The sequence below is a fragment of the Nelusetta ayraudi genome, unplaced genomic scaffold (genome assembly GCF_046127955.1).
Source record: "Nelusetta ayraudi isolate G7.1 ecotype Tasmania unplaced genomic scaffold, CSIRO-AGI_Nayr_v1 ptg000096l, whole genome shotgun sequence".
Lineage (NCBI taxonomy): Eukaryota > Metazoa > Chordata > Actinopteri > Tetraodontiformes > Monacanthidae > Nelusetta > Nelusetta ayraudi.
The window spans coordinates 303,135-324,958 of record NW_027466146.1 but is presented as its reverse complement, the minus strand read 5'-3'; the positions used below and the strand labels follow the sequence as shown (position 1 = coordinate 324,958).

Sequence of the window (21,824 nt, the reverse complement as noted above, 5' to 3'; positions counted from 1 at the left end):
GCCACACCCAACAGTGAGAGGTATCTCTAATATACCTGAGACACCACTCTCATTACCCCTTCAGGGCTTTTAAGGAATTACATTATTCCTTGAGGGCCACTTTATCTGCTAATGGTTTCAGGAGATTAAAGAGCAGCAATTGTCTGTATTGATTTACGGCCATGGATATATATTGAAACGATCAGCATGTTTCATCTCCGACATGAAAATACAGCCGGCCGACCTCAGTCTCGGAGGACGGCTAACAGGATCCTTAAACACGGCGCTGCGCTTCGTGGGATTATTTGTCATAACTTCCAACAGCAAGCTAAATTTACTGGAGCAACAGCCGCCCTGAGACCATCGGCAATCTTTCCACTGGTGAAGTGATGCTTCGGACCAGCAAACTGGAAACTCCATTAAGCTTCTGCTAGACAGGGGCGTGTGTGCAGCAGTTATGAATTTTGTATGTGCCCAATACGCAGGTCTTGAGTGTGTATTCCAGTGTGTTTGTGATATAGGACTGTGGTAACATTATTTAGACGCACAACAGTCCAAAATTTATCTTAAGGCCTTTTACACACTTGTGACCCACAAACCAATCCAAATACACTAGTGTTTCTCTCTCTCTGGCTATGTGGATAATAATACAACTTTTAATTTTAACTTCAAAATGGGTTTACTAAGAGATTAATATTAATGTTAGTTTTTTAAAATAATAAAAACTCAAACAGTTCAAGATAATATTTCAGAAATTGTAGCATTATACGGTAAAACTGTGAAACAAAGAGTGCAAATTATGTTGGCCAAAAAACCCTAAAAGTGTAAGATGACCAGGAAAGGCAAACCACAAAGGGGAGCAATGTGTGGACAGATAATTGAGTCACGTTACTTATGTATAATATCATACTGGCATATAGAAGTTAAGGAAACTAAAGCAAATCTCACTCTGGTCTGGCTGCCACTCAGTCCCTTTTATTGCTGCTTCTTAGGACAAAAAGCCACACAAAGAAGTGCTACATGAAAAAAGTTGTCAAAAGGGGGATGAGCCAAAAATAAAGACATTTTTTCATGTTCACGAGCAAATAACAAGGCAGAATTTTCTGCAGGATTTTTTTTCTCCAAATGCTGTTTTCAAGTGGCCTGCATTGCGTGTAGATGAAAAGTCAAAAACCCATTTGGAAAATTAGCTATTTACAAGCCAGTTTACGAGGGTTGAACATGCAATGCACACAATAATATCACATACAAACGTGTGTGATTCCAGTCTGCAGGGCACTGCCACATTTCCTTCACAATGCCAAACCGCGACAAGCAGACAGAGGGAATAGCAATACAGGTAATCGCAACCACGAGATACACATAATCAATAAATCAATGCTCACTAGCAGAGACATATCTCAGGCACAGAGAGGCACGGCAGTGGAGGGCCCCTCGGAGGAGGCAAATTAGTCTTGATAAATTTGCTGTGATGTGCCTGAGAGGTGTGAGTGCCCCCCCGCCCATCTTGGCTGATCTACTCCACATATCTGGCAATAAATAAGAATGAACAGTCTCGCTCGGTCGTCCCTGCACTCAGGGCTGCGAACAGAGTACCTGCTCCTGCTCCGACACGCTACGCTGCTTCACTCAGTGGGTCTGTGGGGATTTCCTCTGCCTGTCTGCTGGTGGCTGCAGAGCAGAAAAGAAAAGGGGACGAGAGTGTTTTGGGTTGGGGAGAGTGTGGGGTTGGTGTTGCAGTGTGTGTCCTGGAACCCAGCTGGCCGACAGCATTTCCAAAGCAGTGGAGTCTCCCCCCTGCCGAGGACCCAGTGGGGGGTCTGTGGGCTCTGACAGACTGACCGGCAGGCAGCTGTGGACCAAGCAGAGACATCTGCATCTGGTTTTTTGCAAAATGAAAGCGATATTTCTAAAATTTTGACAAAGTACAATTTGGATTTGCAGGCGTTTCCATTGAATGGTGTGACGCCAAAATTATCTTAAAATTTCGGCCCTCAAGATCTCACTTTGAGGAGGATGGAGGTACAACATTTCTTGTGTTGTTCACTGTCAGGAATGGTTGTTATAGTTTTCTCTTTAATGACTGATATTCCGTTTCCTACTCCGTCCAAACATAACGGGCCATTTTCACTTGAAGTGAACTGGTCACATGACCCTGTGTACGTCACGTCTGCTGATGTGTAAATGTTTCCATGACACTTTTGTGATACACCTCTATACGATATTGATACGTCCACCACCTCATGAGAGCGTCAAAACCTTTTAGCCATATTTGAGAGGTTTTTCCAAGTATAGGCATTTCCATTTCCAGTTTTTTATTGCGATATTTAGGTTTTGCGCAATTCTAGGAGTAATGAAAACGCAGCTGCACACAAGCACAGACGCACACACACACGCAGCACGATCGGTTCAACAAGCTGTGTGGAAACACGAGAAGCTTCCTCCATTAAACATTAACCCGCGGCGGTGCAGAGACACCAGAACACTTGCGCCCCGAGACGGTGAAAGACGCTCTTGGGCCACCGCGAGCGTGCCGAGCACTCTTGATATCTGCGTCTCGCCCTCCGCTCCTCCTGTGCGAATCAATGCCGAGAGGCCTGTTGCCTCGCAGGAACAGCGTTCTGCCACTAATAGAGTTATCTGTGCGGTCAGCCTGGCGGCCAGCGCCGCTGATCACTGACAACTCAATCCTCCACAGAGACACCGAGGTGGCTCCTCTGGTGCCGTCCCCTTCTGTACGCTCGCCATGAAGGTTGGCGGTGTCCTTGGCAACCGCGGGGATGTGCCTCCCGCCCCCTCCCCTGCTCAACCATCCCTCTGCCATCTTCAGCTCAGCTGGTGGCGCCTCGGAAATCGACCGACCTTTCCCGTTTGTCATTTACATAGTCATTGTCTTCTCGTCACGATCAGCCGACGTGATGAGGAGCGGTGCTCTCGCCGACACTACCGCCGCTCTCAGGATGCGCGTGAAAAACACTTTGAATGAATCACATGGGGGAGAAAAAAAATAACCACAGACACCAATTTGTATTCTTCACATGTATCAGCAAATATGTGTGTGTAACATATTCATGTCGGCGCTCCACGTGACTTACACATGAAGAGCTCACGAGCCAGCAGATCCCCACGTGTGAAATATTCTGTGAGGTATCGTCTCCGTCTGGACTGAACCGGCCCCAGCAGGACGACGGCCACAGGGGGGCGATCTCAGCGTGAGTGGGATAATAGTGGGGCAGCAGTTTGGTATAAGTGGGGCATGAGTGGGGTATTAGTGAGGCATGAGTGGGGTATTAGTGGGGCATCAGTGGGGTATCAGTGGGGCATCCGTGGGGTATAGGTGGGGTATCAGCAGGGTATCAGTGGGGCGTTAGCGGCGCATCAGTGGGGCATCACTCGGGTATGAGTGGGGCATCAGTGGGGTACCAGTTGGGCATCAGTCGGGTATGAGTGGGCATCAGTGGGGCATCAGTCGGGTGTGAGTGGGGCATCAGTGGGGTACCAGTGGGGCATCCGTGAGGCTTCAGTGGGGCATCAGTGGGGTATCAGTGGGGCATCAGTGCAGCATTAGGGGGGCATTAGGGGGGCATCAGTGGGGCATCGGTGTATCTGCACAGCATTTCACTCTCCAAGGTTGTTGCAGTGAGCCAAGCGTGAAGTGACTCACACTGGCTGCAGCCTATCATGAGGTAAACACTCGACTCTCACATATGACATTACTTGCATCCCATAGTTTGCGTGCACCCACTTATCTGGGCATTTGTGTCAGTGGAGAGCCGGAGTGTCTGCCGTTGTTGCTCTATAGCAGTTTACTAGGTCTTGAAAAACAGAAGGAAAACAAAGTGTGGCCCTGAATAAAAAACAACTAAGAGAGCAACCAAGCACTGATGATGACGGCGGGTCATTCCTTCCATACATGGAGCAGTTTGCAGACGTTGTTTTGATGACTTGAACAGGAACATTTTCCTCTCTTATTTGTCAAACTGTCACATTGACTTTTTACTCTGGTCCCTCACAGTACATTGACAGGACACTTGGTGAACTTCTCTGCATTAAAGTTCACCACTGCTGCTCACGACTTCCTCATGGGAATACATTTCATACACTTCAGGTTTGTGACAGACTTTAGCCTCTACACTCAGCTGTTGGTGCAATAGCAGGGATACAGCTGCAGTGTCTATGAATGTGATGGCTGTCTAGATAAGCAGTTGAGCTCTATATGATCAAAGAGAATTGAGGATGTTGACCTAGAACGGCAGCGTGTGCGCCTTGGCTGCTTTGGGTGTGAAGGCTTGATGCTGTTTTGCAGATCTTACGCGGTAACTCAAGGCCTGAGTCCATCTTAAATTACAGATGCAGCTCAGTTTCAATCACCAGCGCTCCATGAGGGTTGGACGGAGAGAAAGGGACACAACACTGGGTCAACATCCTCCTGCTGGCTATCGAGTGTTTAAAAAAAAAAAAAAAAACACCACTGCGGAAAAACCAAAGAGTTGAACTTCCAGTTATGAGAAGGATGTGAGTCATTGTAAATGTCCATGTCGGGCACAGGTTATGTTTTGCCGAGCAGGGACGGCGAAACTAATAGATGCAGCAACGCTGAGGCAAGAGCAAACACAAGGCACACAAACTGACGGCGGCACCGGGGCTTAATTACCACCTCCATCCCTCCAGCGGCTGTGAGTCCCTGACATTCATCCCTGGAAGAAATCCTCTTCCGCACAAGAGCATTTCCCCATTCTGTACACTCTGTAATCCCTGTGATGAACAGTGAGCAAGTTGTAATCCAGAGTCGAAAAGGCACCTTTACAGCAGGCTACTGAAATATTGAAAATATAATCATGGGCTTTGCTGGCATTGATGCCATATTAAAAGCAACGCCGTTGAGTTTGTCTTCGCAACCACAGGGCAAAGGTAAGCTGGTGTTATTCCTGCAAGCACCCCCCCCCCCCCCCCCCCCCCACACACACACACACACACACACACACACACACACACACACACACACACACACACACACACACACACACACACACACACACACTTGGACTTGGTCTCAAGACCACTTTAAGGGTCTCAGTCTCGTCTCTGAGACATTTTTACCCAATCTTGTCTTGGTCTCGGACTCAGGATTTTTTATCAAGACCGGTTGAGACTCAGCCAACACTGCAATGACACAATAATAACAGAAAATAATGCAACTGCTACTTTGTTAAACTCCGTTTGTGACACCCAGAGTGACACAGCCCCTAATTCCTAGTTCATTTATTTTTCAATTTTATGAAGCAAAGTTGTTTTTTTAAAAATGGTTCAAAATAGTTGGCAAAGCAGCAAAATGCTAAAGAAACGTATTTAAAGATACCATGCTGAAAATAAATGTTGCTGTTCCAATTTAGAAACAAATTGAATTTAAATATAATTGTAAATATACATGTAAAATGTAATTTTACGTATAAATGGTTCTTTGATGTATAAAGTCTTGGTCTTGTACCCCAAATGTCTTGGACTTGCCTCGGTCTCGATACTCTCAGGTCTTGATAATGTCTTGACGACAACACACACACACACACACACTCCCGGTGACAAATGGAGAGGAGAAAGGCGACAGCTTGAAAACAAACGGCTGTAATAACGCACATCCCTCGGCTGACAGTGAAGGTTCCAAAGGAGCGGTGTCAGAGAGACGTCCACAACGCTCCCACTGAGTGAGGCGCTGGGTGCTGCACGACAATCATCAACTAGGGGTGGAGCGCTCGCACAAGGTTGTGGCAATAAACTCTGAAAGCGTATAACCCTTATCTGCGCTCCGACTGCCCTCAAAACAAAAGGCTGGCCTGCGGGGTCGAGTTGCACACAAACTTTCTGTTATTGCTCCGATTACGTTTTTCTGTTGTTCTCTCCCACCTGCACGACTGCCTTTTTGTTGTGAGTGAAAACAAAAGGTTGCCACCGCTTGCATAAGTCCCATTTAGACCTTCCTGCCCATGTGACTTCTGGGGGCATTGTGGGTAAAAGAAGGCCTGAAGTCAACCACACACACTAAAAACTTAATTAACTCAAATGCTAATTTACACCAGGCCATTAATAAAGCTTTAACTTACAGCGAATAATATAATATGACCTTCTACTCCCTGATTGTTTTCTGCATCTTTGATTAGAAGTCGTTTTATACTTAGCCGTTAACTTACTGCCATTATTTAAAACAGGAAATTGCTGAATATGACGTCTGTCAAACGTGGCCCATGGCTATTTATTGTAACAGGTAAAACACCTGATGCTGAATCTCCTCCTCCAATATCCTCACTTCCCACCTGTGTGACCTTCACATGGCCACCAGTGACATTGTCGCTGCTCACGTGGTGTCCAATGGTGGTCCAACACCTGCACACACGCGCACCCATTGGTGAGACGAAATTGAGTCATTTTTCCCTCAACGGATCCGCCGAGCAGAGACCCATACAAAAGACTCTTGTCCCGAGTGACACGCAAGGGGGAAAGGTTAAGTCACACAGTGAAGACACAACTTTATGCCTCTCAGCGTTGCCCGGGGCGCCTCACATCTACAACCCAATGGAACACGCATAAACTCAACCAAACTTTTATTACCACACAATGATAGTTAATACATGAACCAAATACGTTATTACTATTCGCGCATACGGGCTTGTTCACGCCGCTTTAATTGATTGACAGTTCCATTGGATCACTTCGAAATCCGTCAAACTACGAACCTTCCGCCGGAGGCTGTGTTAAAGACCACGCTCTATTGCAATGTAAAAAAAAAAAAAGAGAGAGAAAAAAAGGCATCGTGACAGGGCCCACTGTGGGAGAAACGGCTTGAATGAGGAAATATTACCAATCGGAAGCACTTAAAACACGCTGCCGGGGAAATGTCGTACGGCGGGAGGGAGAAAGGGAAATTGCATAGAAATCGCCGCTGCGTCGCATTGATGATGACACGAACAGCGACGAACTCGTTTTTGTTGAAGCTGCAGCAGTTTTTCCAAGTGAGTGGCTTCGCTCGATCTCGGCGAACTGCTAACCTTCGTCCACGGCGCGTTTCAACGCACACATTCAACAACTGTTGTGTTTCCCTCTTTCGGCCACAACAAACAGCACCTTTCATCTTTTCTTTCTTTCTTTTTTTTTTTTTTAAAGGAGAGAAATACAATCAAACGCTGCGATACGACGGCCAGCAGCAGCAGCAGCGAACAGGTTCGGGAATCTCGCCGAGCGGAGATAATCTGCCGAGGCATCGGACACATCTGCAAATGCTAACTAACATTTCGACGAGGAAAAGGGAGAAAAACGGCGGAGGAGGCGACACTTACCTCTCGACAAGAACGAGCTTCCGGCGGGCTCAAAAAAACTCAACTTGTTCGTCAATTAAACAGCGGAGCGTGGTAAGGTGATGTAGCTGTGTTCAGAGTGTAGTAGCCAGCAGCAGCACACATACAAGGATCCCTCCTGCCGCTTCCACTGTGCTGCTCTTTCAATTCGTATTTCGATGTGACTCTGGGCGGAACTACGCGCCGCCGCGTCGCAGACACACCGCGGAGGGAGGGAGGGAGGAGGCGGGTAGCAGCAGCAGCAGCGAGGGGGCGGGCCAAGATGGAGGATCACACGGACTGTCTCGAACGAGCTCAAAGTTGTTGCTTTTTTACCCTCTCGTCAAAGAATAAATAAAAGCAAGGACCACCCCCTTTCATGAGAGCGGTGGTCCAGTTATGAGCAGAACAAAACCCCCAAGCGAGAAGAGCCGAGCTTTGCCGAGTGCCTGCCAGGAGATACCGAAGGTGTGCTATGCTAAGAGTGATGCTAACCGAAGCTAGCAGCGCAGATGAAGTACTGAATGCAGCAGTGGCACCTCAGTGGCAGAACTTCAGCACCAACACTACCAGCCATCAACAGACGAGTTGGGAACCTTCAAAAGATCCGCTTAAATCAGTTCTGGATCGTTGATGGACCATTCTATCGAATTGGTGCAAACTGCTGTCCCCGAACAAAAATAATAATTTAAAAAGCATATAAGAACGCAAATTGTTTATGTTTACCAAGATCCTGCAATTATCTAGTAAAAACCAAATTAATATTTAAGATATCAGGATGCTTAATATATGTATATATATAATCATTATTTATAGGGTACTTTATATTGGTAGGTGGTTGTCTCCAACCCCAACTCCTAAATTTCAATTCAGGAGGAGGCAGCGATGTCTCGCTCTGATAGAAGTTTATTATTTTCCTGCTGTTTCTATTACAAAATCAAAATATTGTAGAGAGTAGGAGAAAAGGGGGAGGGGGCGCAGGGAAGGGGGCTGCGATTAAACAGCCGCTTTTGCATTTAATATCATTAATCAAGGCTGTTAAACAAAATTCCCCTCTGATAAATATTGTATACATTCCATTAAAATCCAGAGCTGAGCTCTCAGTGGGCTGCATGCCATCCGTCAGTCGTCACATGATGCCGGCTCAAAATTTTGGAGCACAACTGATTAGAATTCCCATCATTTTCAATCCAGTTATGTAACGGCACAAGTTGTCTGTCCAACACAAACGTAGTACATCAAAGTGAGCGTGCACATCGTTTTGTTAACCCCCACCACAGTGAAGTAACAGTGATTCATGCTGCATCCACCCACAGAAACCCATTGCGTTTTTTAGGTCATGGGCAACTTGCACAGTTGGAAGAGGGAAAGCTGTGCTCGACGGAACCTCGGCCCAGTGGTATTGAGAACAGATTACTCTGCTCAAGTCCGTGCCTTCAATTTTCCTCACTACTGCGGCATCTCACTTCAATCCGATTACATAAGGGCACAAAGCACATTAGATCAAACTGAGTGATGTGTTCGTGCAACTGCTGTGAGTAATGCGACCTCGAGGAAACATCCGAGGACACATCTTCAGTAATCAATAACAATGAGTTTATTTGTGTACCAACAGATTTCTTTGCATTGTTTCTGACATTTCCCTGCAACTACGCCAGACACTTACAGTACAGTAGCATACAATATTTGATATCAGAATGTTTAAAACTGGTTGTTTTTTTTGAGTGAACATATTTACAACAAAAATCCTGTACATGAACATGAAAACAAAAATATACAGGGTTTCTAAAGTGGTATTTGTCGACAAATAAGGATGCATGGTTAAGAAAAGACACAAATTCACATTACAGCTTTCAGTGAATCACAGGTCAAGTGCTACAGCAACAACAGAGATTGAAAAAGAAGTTAAAGAAATTGACAAACACAAAGAACAACTCATAATTCCAGTATACCGCTGACTGCACTCTTAGGAACAAAGCTATATAGGGAGTGACAAAAAGGGAACCATACTAGTTGTAATGAGCAACTGAAAAATAATGCTTCTTTTAATAAAGACAGATAACTCCACAGTGTAGAATGTAAGGGTCGAAAAGAAATATGAGGGGAGGGGGAAATCATTTTGAACAATTTTCAATAAGTAGAGACGGCTTGTACTCGCGAAATGCATGACATACCCGCAATAAAAACTTTGGGTATAAAGCAAAAAAACACAACCAAGCGTTTAACGTGGTTAATGAACGATTGCAAAGAGGACCTCAGTTGCAATGTCAAACATTAAGCTTCTGCATTTGCTGCGCCGTGCACCAGGAGACAGGGCAAACGTTCAGCAGTAGCTCGGACACAAGGCATTCATTAGGTTTGAAGTTGCATGGGAACCATAAAGGTTTCTTCTGGTCCGAGAGATTTTCCTCCTGCATTTGTGAGGTTACTTTGTGTGCTCGATCCTCATGTGAGACACAACACTTTCCAATAATGTTCATATAGATATTTGTATATGACACCGTCGGACTGAACCTCATCAAAATGGAAACACAGCAGCAGATTCTAAAGTCGAGGGAGCACGTGGTGATCGATCGGAGTCTTGCACTTCCTCGCACTGGATCGTCAGAGCGGCTTGCTTCTTGCACATCATGCGTAGGACTGCGGTGGCGGCGGCTGCTGCTCTCTGGCGCCATCATGTGGAGCTGTATTGAGCAATCTGCTGCACCTTGTCCAGTTGTGTAAGCAGCCGTTTCATACGCCGTTTGAGCTGTGGCAGACGCGCCAGTGGTTCGGGAGGCTCCAGCTCCCCGGTGTAGTCCAGCCAGCTCTCCAACACTGTGGGCGACCAAGAGCAACAAGCAGAGGTCAGCGCGGCTGTGAGGTTGAGCTACTATGAAACTACTGATTGGAATGTTCCAGGAGAGTCAAATGAAGCAAGCGCGTGTAAAACAGCATTTATGTGTGTGTGTGTGTGTGTGTGTGTGTGTGTGTGTGTGTGTGTGTGTGTGTGTGTGTGTGTGTGTGTGTGTGTGTGTTGTCTCAGCCAGCATCAGTCTCACCGTCAAGTTCTTTCTCTATGAAGTCCATCCGGTGGGAGACCTCGTCCTGCACGGCGTCAATGTGATCCAGCAGGTTGATCTGCCTCTGCTGATGCTGCCTGCTCTTGTCTGCTGCATCCTGGCATTCTTCTTTCCCCTCCTCCTTCTCCTCCTTTGTCTCAGTCTGGGATGTGGTGACGCCCATGGAAGCCTGAAGACATTCAGGTGACACCAGACACAGATTTTATGACTCCTATCTCGGTAAAAGCTTTTGGGTAAAACATCAAAGAGATAGGTAGTTAATTTTGCCCAATGCCTAAAACATATTAGATGTTCTGATACACACTTCATAAATAAGACTTTTACCAAGGGCATAAAAGGAATGGGACACTTCACTTTTCCCATTGTAATGACAGATTGTGGTGGAATGTTACCCTATCAATGCATACAGTGTATTATTATATGAAAACACTGTTTCCTAATAATAAGTAATATTGAGTTGTTTTTTTTAAATATTAACCAGCTGCCTAAAACTGAAAATGAGATTAAACATACATTGACTTTTTCTTTCAAAAAGTTTGAAAGTAAAGCTGAAATCAGACACATACATCCATGGCTCATCCAAGTGAATGATGAATGTGTTCATACAACTTGGAACGACAATCCGCAGTCGTAGCTATTTATTTAAAACACAACCACGTGCACAGACGATGTCAGTTTATGAAGATGATGGTGATGATGATGATGACCAACCTTATTTGTGGTGCCAGTAGATTTGTTTTTTTCTGTCTCCAGCAGGCTTCCGTAGCGCTGCTCCCGCTCCAGCAGCTCCTCAGTGCTTCTCATACTGTCCTCCAGCTCAGAGCCCTGCCGGGTCTCCACCACCAGCCTCTGCTCCACTGCTGGGTAATAGGCCCGTGGTTTCTGGTAGCAATGTTCACTAGTGATGTACGAGTCCTGGAAGGATGGGAAGGGCGAGGAGGAGCTGGACGAAGACGAGGTGGCGATGGTGGCTGCGCGGCTCAGCTTCTCCAGGGCGTTGGACATGAGGATCTCACCCCGGCTCATGTCCTCGTCAGGGGTGGCAGGAGACGGAGCCGCGTCACTACCATAGTACGAGTCAAAGCAAGTCCGCGACCTCTCCAGATGCTTCCAGGGTTGCTGCCACAGCTGCAGATCGGGGTGAGTGTTGCTTCTGGACAAGAGGAGACACACAAAGCGACAATCAGAATTTAGATTTTATCTCCGTACAGTGTGCCGGAAAAGCCATCCTGGAAACTTTGACTCACTGGAGGACGCTCATCTTGAGCTGCAGTCCGTTCAGGACCTCCACAAGGTGGTGCACATCTCCCAGCAGCTGGTGGGTGGTGGTAATCTTCTTTGCGTTTTGGTGAGAGTAGTTCTCCTCCAGGAATGAGAGGCCATACATGTGGCCGTTGCTCAGCCACTCGCGGTCATACCAGTAGCGCAGACTCTGCCTCTGACCTGAGAGATCAGCACAGGGCGTAAGGTGGAGTCAGAAGAAAGGAGAAAACAAGAGCTGATCCTCAAAAATAAGTTGTTTGTTGTGAAAATTTTCACCTCTTTACATCCACTTTTACTTCATACAAAAATAAAAACCCAATGAAAAAACAAGCTATAATTTCAGGCATTGATAGTGAAATTACAGGGGATACCATCAGATTATTTTTTTGTTCTTGTTTTTTTATTCCATTTTGTGCTAAAAATCTCCAAAGCAATCTTCAAAGTGAGAAGTGGTGGTTTTATATGAAAGCCAAGTGTTTTTTTAATGAAACAATCTCATTCCTCTTGCTCACCTGGTGGGTCTCTGCAGATGTAACAGGTGTATTTATCAGGAACATTGTCTTCCAGCAGGCCCATGCAGGTGCCATGTTGCCAGCACAAACAGTCTTCACACTGAGGGAAGAACGAGTGTGAATTTCACGCAAAAATCCCAAATAAATCAAAGACAGAGCGGCAGAATCCGCAGCTCACCTGGATCATGAAGTCGTTCTCTTCTTCTACCTCACAGATGCATCGCACAATCTCCTGGTCGCTGGTTTCCACGGCGCCCGAGTCCACACTCAGGGGCGGTGTGGTGAAGTCCAGATCCACGCCGTAGTCCTCGTCACTCCAGCCGCAGCTGTCAGTGGACCAGTCACTCATGCTGTCCTCATCTACAACAACAGGAGAACTGTTGCTTTTCCTTCACATTGGGGGTGGAGGGTGGGTGGGGGGCACAACTTGCAACAGATTCAACTTCTCATCTACTCTACCACAAAAAAACGGGTCAAGATGCAGGATGGAGCAAGCCGAAGCAGCAGAGAACAGCTCAGGATTCAATCCATCACCAGTTTGAAAATTTTGGTTTCCGTCTGTGCTGCAGTGATGTGCTGTGAGCAACACGATGCCGGCACAGAGGTTTCTGCTCTGATTATTGACGAATGTGCAACAACTGCACGATGGAATGAATCCCGCGGAAAATAACAAGGGAAAGGAAGCCATGCACAGCGTGCAGACACACACACACACACACACAAACTAACACACAGACACACACCGTCAGAGGGGATACCCACCATCCACATGTATCTGCTCTGAGTAGTTGTATCCAGGCCTGCGGCGGTAGGCCTCAGGCTTGTGATTGTGTGAGGGGGGGGTTTTGAATGGCAAATTCAATTTGGACTGAAGACCCAATACAGAGATGTCAATATTCTCCTCACTGCCCGAGTAGTCTGATAATGCAGGGGGGGGGGGGAGGAAGGAGGCAAATGTAGAACAAAATGTCAACATTGAAAACGCTACAGGCGATTCTGCAAGAGGTGACAAAAAAAGTGGCGAGAGCGACATAAGTGGCAAAAAATAAAAGATCATTCTAATATCATAAAATGCACAGTGACACTAGCAGTGGTTACCCCCCAATTTGCACCAAAAGTGCCTGTGGCGTGTTCGCACTTCTGCAGCAGACCGCGGCCATTAAAGTCAGTGTGCAGGTTCACACCAGGTGTGGCAAGGATGCGTTTTAGAAGTGCGAAACTGCGGCACTTCATTCTGGTAAAAACGCGGCCCTTTTTTTTGTTGTTTTTTTTACGCTTCACGCGCAGCCACTGCGTCAATTGCAGCAGGTAGAATCGTTCAGGACAGGAAGTCAACGATTGGAAAACACGTTGGATCCCGTTGATTTTCATCATAATATACAATGTGCTGGATTTTACTGTGAAGTGTCAACGTGACGTGTCGGCTTCAACACGGTTCGGCTCGGCTGTCAAATAATAAAGCAGATTTCACTTTAAACCTGAAACTATGATGAACAAAATGCATTAATACTTTAAATACCTGCATTATGTCTGATACCAGCAGTTCAGTTTATTATTATTCATTATCATTTAATTTTTACACACAGCGATACATGAGACACAGTTGGGACGGCCTTTGGTGTAAATTGGGGGTTAAAAGGTAGGAAACTGGACCAGTTGCCTGGTGCTGCAGATCAAAAATATGGCTTCCCATTCCCAGAATGTGAGTGGGGAGGGAAATAAAATCAAACGCTGACGTCAGTCACAATGGATCCATGTAATTTGTTTGGCTTAATGGAATGACAAGAGGCTGTAAACAGATATGACACCTTTCAGCACACAGAAACACAGCCACCACATCAGGAGTGCATGGAGGAACGTATGCTTTGCAAGCGAGCCAGTCCCACTATGGCAGAGTGGGTGCACATGCAGAGCAACAGCATGTGGAGGACCAGAGGCCTCAAAGGCTTACCAGACTTTGCCTTCTTCTTCTTCCTCTTCTTCTTCAGTTTGATCCGCAGGAAGTCCTTCTGTTTTGGTTTCTCTTTGAGTTTGTCTTTTACGGACCCTGGAGACCAAACACAGGGTTAGTGGGGTCTGTGCGTCACCAACAAAGCACTTGACCGTCTTATTCAGCTCATTTTTGTTGCAACAAAGAGGAACTTTCAATTGCAGACTTCCCGCTGCTTCGCTTGCTGTGTTTCCATTACAGTTGTTGGCAAAGTAAAAGCAATATTTCTAAAATGTTCTATTTCTAGTGATATTTGAGAGTTTTTTTGAGGTTTAGGTTCTTCCATTACCAGTTTTTTTATTGCGATATTTAAGTTTTGTGCAATTCCAGGAATATTGGAAACGCAGCTACTGACCGATGTCGAAACAATTCTTGTCCAAGTCCTTGTCCAGCTGCTGGTACCCATTCCTGTCCAGCTGGTTCTCTTTGCTCTTCTCCCTCAGCAGTGCCCTCTGCTGGTGGGCCTGGGCGTTGACCACAGGCGGGGCCGACGTGCGTCTTCCTGGGGTCTTCCCCTCACCACGATGAGTGACAGTACTCCCAACAGAGTCTGCATGAATAAATAAAAAAAAAACGAAACAAATTTAAGCCAGAGCATTTTAAATTTTCCAAAAGATTCAACCAGGGTTTTTCCTCAGGCGACGCACAAATAAACTGAACACAACTAAACACTCACGCATAGAGGCAGAGATGGTGCGTCTTCTCTTTGGTGCATCCAGACCTGCAGCTGTGACCTGTTTGTCTGAGGCCCTGGTCTGGACGCTCCTGGTGGGGCTGTGCTCCCCCTCCAGCGCCTGCTCTTCACCATGATAATATTTCATGTGGTAGTGCAGCAGCTTGGCCTTCCGGAAGGACTTGGTGCATCCAGGGGCGTTGCACTTGAACGGGTTGTGGTCGAGATTGATGGACAGGACGGGCGGAGGCTGGTTTTTGATCACTCTGTACACTGAAAGCGGGAAATCATCACGAGGTGAACAAGGCACGACGAAAGCAAACAGCTTGGCTCCCTGTTGAAAAAGTATGAAGGTTTTCTTACGTGGTTCTCTGCTGAACCTGTTGGGGTTGTGGAAGCCCTGCTTCCTCACCGCTGCCAAAGAATAAGAAGAGAGGTTGGTTTAATTTTGGTATCCACACATAAAAAAAAACAACTTTGGGATGTTTACACTACCAGTCAGAAGTATGGACACACCCAATGAATTCAATGTCTTTTCTTTCATTCTCATGACTATGACATTGCAGTTTCTGACTGACGGCATCAAAACTACATCTGAACACAAATGGAATTAAGTAGGAAATAAAACAGTAAAATAACTCAAACATGTACAAATTCTTCAAAATAGCCGCCTTTCATAAAAAGCATATCTAGAGTTATTGAACTTTTCTTTGCTGCATAAGTGCATGTATCTTGCTCATATAGTTCATGTCTTCAGTATCTATCAGCAGTGTAGAAAGTTGCATGAGAAGGTGCATCCAAATGTTTGACCAGCAGTTTACATCACATTTCATTCCAACACGTGCACCTATGAAATGACATGTGACCTAATTAAGATGGTTTGCACGTACGTTTCACAGGCTGAGGAGGTGTGACAGCGGCGGCAGGCTGCGAGCCTCCTGATTGGACGCTTGGCTTCTGATCCACTTCTCCGTTGGATTCAGCCACCTGCTCCGTCTGCGCTGGCAACTCAGCGGTCAACTCGCTGCATGGCTTAGCTGGGTATGGCTTAGTTTCACTTTGTTCCAATTCCAGCGCCTCCTTCTTCACTCCTCCTCCGCCGACGTGGCACCCGTCCTCGTTGAGCTCGCCGTCATTTTCCACCTTCACCCCATTTGTGAGTCCAGTCCTGATTTCTCCGTCCCCGGGCTTGTTCTGCTCTGAGAGATCCTTTTCCTGTTTGACCGTAGCCACAGCCTGTAGCTCGCCGTTCATTTTCTTGTTCTTGTCACTCATGACTGTTGCTTCGCGCTCCTCGTCCTCGCTGTTGCTCTCCTCCTCCTGGTCCGAGGTGCTGCGCCTGGCTCGCTTGTTCTTGGGACCGCCATTCTCCTGGGGTCTCCCATTTCTGCGACTGGCTATCCTCCGGACCATGTTCCTCTCAGCAGACCGGGACTTGGGTCCGATCCTGCCTCTCTGTGTGCGTGCAAAGACCAACAGGAAGTTAGGAAAAATAACAGAACTGACAAAACCGAGATGGGGTTAAGAAAAAAAAAAGGATGTGTACCTGTTTAATAAATGGCTTCACGTGTATTCCCTTTACTTTCTGGATGACACCATCATAGAATTTCACAGTGTAGGATGCTGGGGGGGGAAAGCAGGGGAAAAAAATGAGACGCAAGCTTTGTTGCCTGTTGGATCTATCTGCATAATTTCCTTTCAGCTATCATTAGTGGTGGCGCTTTAATAATTAATATTTGTACCATATGTTTATCTCGCCCTAAATCAAGCCACCTTTAATTATACAGAAATATACTTCCCCAATCCATGTATCGATGCCTTTGCAACAAATATTGTACTCCGTGCAAAACGTACACAAAAGCCAGTACACTCCAGGTTATTGATACCTACCATCTTTATTGACTGAAATGACCTTGGCAGGGTAGAATCGACAGTCGGACCAGCTGGCGAGGACTTTGTCATTCACATGAAAGCCCTGTATAAAGGACAAAGACACGACATATAAGCCGTACTGTAAACCCACAGAGACATCTTGGAAACGGTGTCATATTCCACCTTCACGGACAAGGATTTAGACACACTTGCCGAGCAAATGAAAATGAAATCCTGTTGAAACGCAAATTTGGAACTTTGAACTGACTGCGGACAGCTCCGGGGTCGCATTGATTCTAGTTCTGCCTTTGGACAATATCAGTAGTGACACAATTAAACACTACCATAAAGACCTTCACTTGGCCGGCCAAACACTCCCAGCTACGAATGCACTGGTTTTGCATGCCAGTGAAGTAGCGATGAGAGGACAGATCACAATGACGTACTGCGATTATCCGACTAAGAAAGATTATTGATGGCAATGAAAAAAAATTAGACGGTGTGAGAAAGTTGACTTTGATCGCTCTTCTTTCTACAGCTAAACTACAACGTGTCAGTTTATAACCCAGGCAGAGATTCTGTGTTGAACGCACTTGGTTGCTTTTGGGTGAACCTAACGTGACCGAACATTCCAGACTCTGTTGTATCTTCATAGTAAAAAGTTAACTGCAAAATATGGCTTGGAATATTTCAAATACAATTCCGGAAAGGAATCTCTTGTCCCAGTTCCTTTTGTGTGGTAATTTTACTGCATAGCCACGGGGAAGTGGTCTGCCCGCGCGCGGTGTATTGCTTTGTTTATGTTTTGAGAGATTCAGAAGTGAACACAGACGCTGTTATTAACGACATAAAAATAGTCTTTTCGCTATGGGCCTTGTTTTCTGTGCCCACAAATTTATCATCGGAGGAATCCCGTCATTCGCTCAGAAAACTAAACAGTCGCTCATATTCACTTTAATGTGTAGAAATAAGCAAACTTCAGAATAATTATTTCAAAGAAAAACAACATTTTGTCTGAAATTAAATTGATCACAATTCAAATCATGTATCTGAATTACTTGTAGTGTAGAGCAAAGACACATTTAATGAACCAGGAAAGATTTAAAAGTGGCAGCCAAATTAAGTCTGGCAAATTCTAAATAAATAAGATTAGCAGCCAAACAAAATTGCACTGAACTTACTTGAAATGATAATCTTGAGTTTTTACCCATCAGTTCCACACAAGAGAGTAGGTATAAAGATATTGAAACAAATCCCTATCTTGTTTGTTAACAGCTTTGATTGATAAGTGGGAATAATAAATAATTGATTAGGTAAAGAACTATCCTCAAAACAATTGGCTGTACGAGGTTCGAGTACAAAACCTTTGAAATGAACTGCTGTGTATCAACTATTTCTAACAGGAAAAACACCTTGCACTGGTGTTGAATAAGGCAAAGTGCTAAAGGTTTTATACTGTTATCTTACAGGTATGACGCAGTCGTCCTGCAGGCCTTGTCGCCTCAGCTGAACCCTCTCCACGGCTCTCAGGCAAGGGCTGGTCCAGTCAAACCACTCGTCGTACCGGTGGCTCCACTGGCGATAATGAATGAGTACTTTCTCTGCCTCGTAGTCAATCTTCTCTATGTTGGCAGCATACCTGCATGAGCAAAGAAAACCAATGGTTGGCAAGTTTTTGGCAACCCTTCAGCGATTTTATGGCATTACATGGGTCAAGGTTATATCAAATATTAAAATATAAAATAGTCACAAGATAGTCAACTTAAATAATGATTTGGTTAGTTTCAACGTCGACCACAAAGATGTTTACTCCCTTTACAGCGATATTTAAGTTGGAACCTGGTACCTTAAAACACAGGGGTCACCAGTAGGTGCCCTCAAAAAACACCCAACATAGTGTAACGTTTTAATTTATGCTCTCACTTTATAACTACGTACTCCAGTAGGGGAAATGTTAACATCAATCCCAGAAGTATGAATGTTCTCATGAATTGATGCTTTGTTCTATCAACCCTGCGAAACTTCCAGAGGTTGTTTGGTTTGGGTCTTAAAACGAGGACATACATTGAGTAATAAAAAGGTGTCTGGAGCATCTGGCCTCCTACCAAATGTCAGCCGGTTCAGTAATTTCACCGTCTACTATCAAGTGTAGATGACCAGACAGAGTCAAAAGGCTGCTTGATAGCACCACCCATTAGCAGCCATTGTCTTCTGGCTGAGAAGCTCACTGCAAACCTTTCCTTACGCGCTTTTCTTCAAGTTAGAGATTCAGATGAGGCTCGCAAGCACCAGACGGGAGAGAATGATCATTTATGAGAGTGTGAACAGTGAGAGATGCGAAGAAATGAGCAAGGCCATGACTCACCAGTTTTTGAGGCTGTCTCTGGCCTCGAGCTGAGCTCCAACCTCAAATTTTATCCCTCTTCTGGTAGGGGGCGTCTTACTCATACTGCCCACATCAAGGCTTCTATCCTGTGCACACACACACATACACACACTAATAAACATAGCGATAAGGAACAGCGTCAGTATGACCTTGTAGGCTCTACTGAGAATCAAATATTGTGTCTGACCAAGAGCACAACTTGTTCTTATGCCTCACCACCCTGTTTCTCTCAGGTATTTGCTGACAACTGTTTTGCATCAAGGATTTACCAAATCACAGCTCTACACCGTGTCGAAATTTGGGGGTATTAAGAGGTACACAAATACTTCTCAGGGAGGAGGAAGCAGCTGGTCAGGCTGGAGACACATTACAGGTGCATGTTGGATTAAAGTGCAGAATCATTTGGATACAATGGTGAGCCATGCCCTTCCAATGAGGATGAAATGTGCAATACCAGATGTTTCAGTGATCACTCTTCAGACATGATGATAGGCTAACAAAAGGCCATTCCTTTGTATAAATAAAAATAATAATAATAAAATAAACAGGAAAATGGAAGTTGGATAATTCACTTCCGGACAGACATAACGAACAATTCTTGTCCCCTGGTTTCATTTCCTGCTTTGAGCACCCACCACCCCAGCAGCCAAGCAATTATGCAATCCTGCACCAGACTGAGAATTTGGCCTCAGAAAGAGTCTCTTTGCAAATAATATGGCCTTTTTATAGTCGTATCCGGACTACACTATCGCTCGCCTACGGCACCGCTGGTGTCCAACCCTTGAGATGCTATCAGATTGTCACGCACGGAAAATTCAATCCCCTCCCGATTAACGCCGCCGTTCCATCCTAATGTGCCGGGCACACAACGAGCATCGAAACCGGGCGAAAACGCAACGTTCCCCGATTCACAAATTAGAACACGTCGACATTTTTCACAAAAAAAAACCCGTCTTACTTCTGCCCAGGATACAGCCGACCTGCTTCATCCTGGCGGAGGCAACCACCGAGGGCTGACTCTCTTGGTGCAACCTACAAACCGGATATCTTCGCACTAGTCGGCCCACGTGTTTTCCAGTCAGCGATCGCACGTAGAGACACAATGGGACACAATGATCCTTCTTGATGGACCAACCGCCCGCGCATTGGCGGAGGGGAACAAAACGCCCGGCGCGACGTAAAATACAAAAATACTACAAAAACGGGGCTAAATGTTTTTTTTTTTTTTTTTAACGAGTTGAAATGCAATTGTATTCCAACACGGTATTTTTTCTTTTTTTTTTTAATGAGCTGCGCCGAGCCAGACAGACGACAAAGGAACTGGGCGGAAAACGAGGGCGAACTAAGCCAAGCGGCAGGAGTCAGGAACACAACTGAGCTCACTGGTGGACAATTAGTCGTGTCAAATTTGCGAGGGTATTTGTAAAATGTTAGCGCACTATTTTATTTTATTTTTTAACGTTACGTCTATACGTTTGAGGAAGGTGCGCAAAAATATAGCGTCAAACGCGACAGCGTAGTTTTTTTTTGTTTTTGTTTTTTTTTTTTTGTTAAACTTTTACGTCGAGAAAATAAAACAAAGGGAAACGAGTCACCTCGACGTCAGGTTATCATTTTGTTCCGGAATATCGCGGCCACTTTATTGTCCCCTGGTTTTATAACGCGGGTGGGCGGAGCGGTAAAGACGCGGTGCCGCGAACCGCGGTCTGCGCTGAGGAGCTGTTGCAACAATCTTATTGGTTGAGCGGAATGCGTCACAGGCTGGATCCTCGGCCCTCTGATTGGCCGCGCCGAGCTGTCAGTCACAAGAGGGAGGCAAGGGAGGGGGGGGCCTCACGCCGGGCCTACTTTTCTGTACTTTTCCTGCTGTGCGCGCGGGCGAGCGGAGCGAGCGTGGAAGGGGCCGCGTGGACGAGCGCCGCCGCCGCTCAACTTCCAGCGATGACAGTGTGGAGTCGCCGCGGCGGTAGACGATGAATCTAGCGGGTTACGGTGCACTAAATCGCGGGGCTAAAGCGAAGGCAGACGAGTGTCTGTGCGGATAAAAATGTCCAGTTTGGCAACAGTTTGCGACGACACTTCGTCACGTTTGTTTTGAAGTGAGCGAGCCGACATGCGGCACCACGCCATCGAGGTTGTTGATGCAACAACTAAGAACATAAAACTAGCTTCGCTAACCACTTAAATTTCGACTCGGGCCGGAGGTAAGCGACTCTTACCTGGTCTCCAGTCGCCCTCTTGTCCTACGGGGTTCTTCAGAAAACGTGGCTTTTTTTTCAAGGCGCCGGTATCGTTTCTTCCACCCCCCACCACCACCAAGTCCGTCTGCTCGCGGATCACGCAGTTGAATTTCTCGCAGTTGCATTCACCGCCGGCGCGAGCACAGTGTCGTCACAGCACGCATGCGCCAGGCACGCTCCCCGACCTCTGAAGCGTTCTGATAGAAATGTATTACATAAATAAATAAATCATTACAAAATAAGACATTCTAAACGATTGTCGATATATGACTTATTGTGGACATTATATAAGTACATGAGCAAAAATAGTTTGGTGTTATTTGCATAAAACGTAAAGCAAAATAACTTGTTTAGTCGTTACATTTGTTAATTTACAATTAAGTGTAAAACTACTCTTAAGAAGCGGCTGTTAAAAAGCTGAAATGTCACAACAACAATATGTTTATGTATTTTGTCTATATAGGAAGTTTAAGTTGTATAGAAAAAAGCAAGGACCCTGAGTTTTCAAATTTTCACAAGAGC

The 21,824-nt window shown here is 45.7% G+C and overlaps 2 protein-coding genes across 9 annotated transcripts in view; both read right to left on the bottom strand.

Moving 5' to 3' along the window:
• The window catches only part of ndrg3a (ndrg family member 3a), a 34,189-nt gene extending 26,681 nt beyond the window's left edge, over positions 1 to 7,508 (bottom strand). For 2 of the 3 annotated variants that reach the window (XM_076047900.1, XM_076047903.1), the window contains exon 1: positions 7,308 to 7,508. The gene's annotated coding sequence lies outside the window, so the exon portion shown is untranslated. The remainder of the gene's footprint in view (positions 1 to 7,307) is intronic. The other variant, XM_076047901.1, reaches the window with a different exon arrangement.
• Positions 7,509 to 8,878: 1,370 nt separating this feature from the next.
• phf20a (PHD finger protein 20, a) lies at positions 8,879 to 21,451 on the bottom strand. Of its 6 annotated transcripts, none has more exons than XM_076047949.1 (17): positions 21,282 to 21,422; positions 19,042 to 19,173; positions 18,144 to 18,315; positions 16,695 to 16,779; positions 16,351 to 16,427; positions 15,695 to 16,259; positions 15,168 to 15,218; positions 14,808 to 15,077; positions 14,487 to 14,681; positions 14,093 to 14,188; positions 12,904 to 13,059; positions 12,320 to 12,501; positions 12,142 to 12,241; positions 11,614 to 11,809; positions 11,078 to 11,519; positions 10,346 to 10,535; positions 8,879 to 10,121 (listed from the first exon to the last, which is right to left on the bottom strand). In XM_076047949.1, exons 2-17 carry the CDS (start codon positions 19,164 to 19,166, stop codon positions 9,979 to 9,981), a joined length of 3,045 nt encoding a protein of 1,014 aa, XP_075904064.1. In that variant the 5' UTR covers positions 19,167 to 19,173; positions 21,282 to 21,422; the 3' UTR covers positions 8,879 to 9,978. The 6 variants fall into 6 exon arrangements, with proteins under 6 accessions (XP_075904064.1, XP_075904069.1, XP_075904070.1 ...); XM_076047954.1 differs by having other exon boundaries at positions 19,042 to 19,148; positions 21,282 to 21,420; XM_076047955.1 differs by lacking the exon at positions 21,282 to 21,422 and adding an exon at positions 20,021 to 20,693 and having other exon boundaries at positions 19,042 to 19,148.
• Positions 21,452 to 21,824: the final 373 nt, after the last annotated feature.

What these genes read in the sequence shown, in the direction of transcription:
- phf20a (XM_076047950.1), bottom strand. Translation starts at nt 21,427, where the DNA reads ATGCAACTGCGAGAAATTCAACTGCGTGATCCGCGAGCAGACGGACTT. An exon ending in CATTTCAGTCAATAAAGATG is followed by an intron (nt 16,428 to 16,694) that starts GTAGGTATCAAT and finishes TTCCCCCCCCAG; the next exon opens with CATCCTACACTGTGAAATTC. An exon ending in CAGGTTCAGCAGAGAACCAC is followed by an intron (nt 15,078 to 15,167) that starts GTAAGAAAACCT and finishes TCCCGCTTTCAG; the next exon opens with TGTACAGAGTGATCAAAAAC.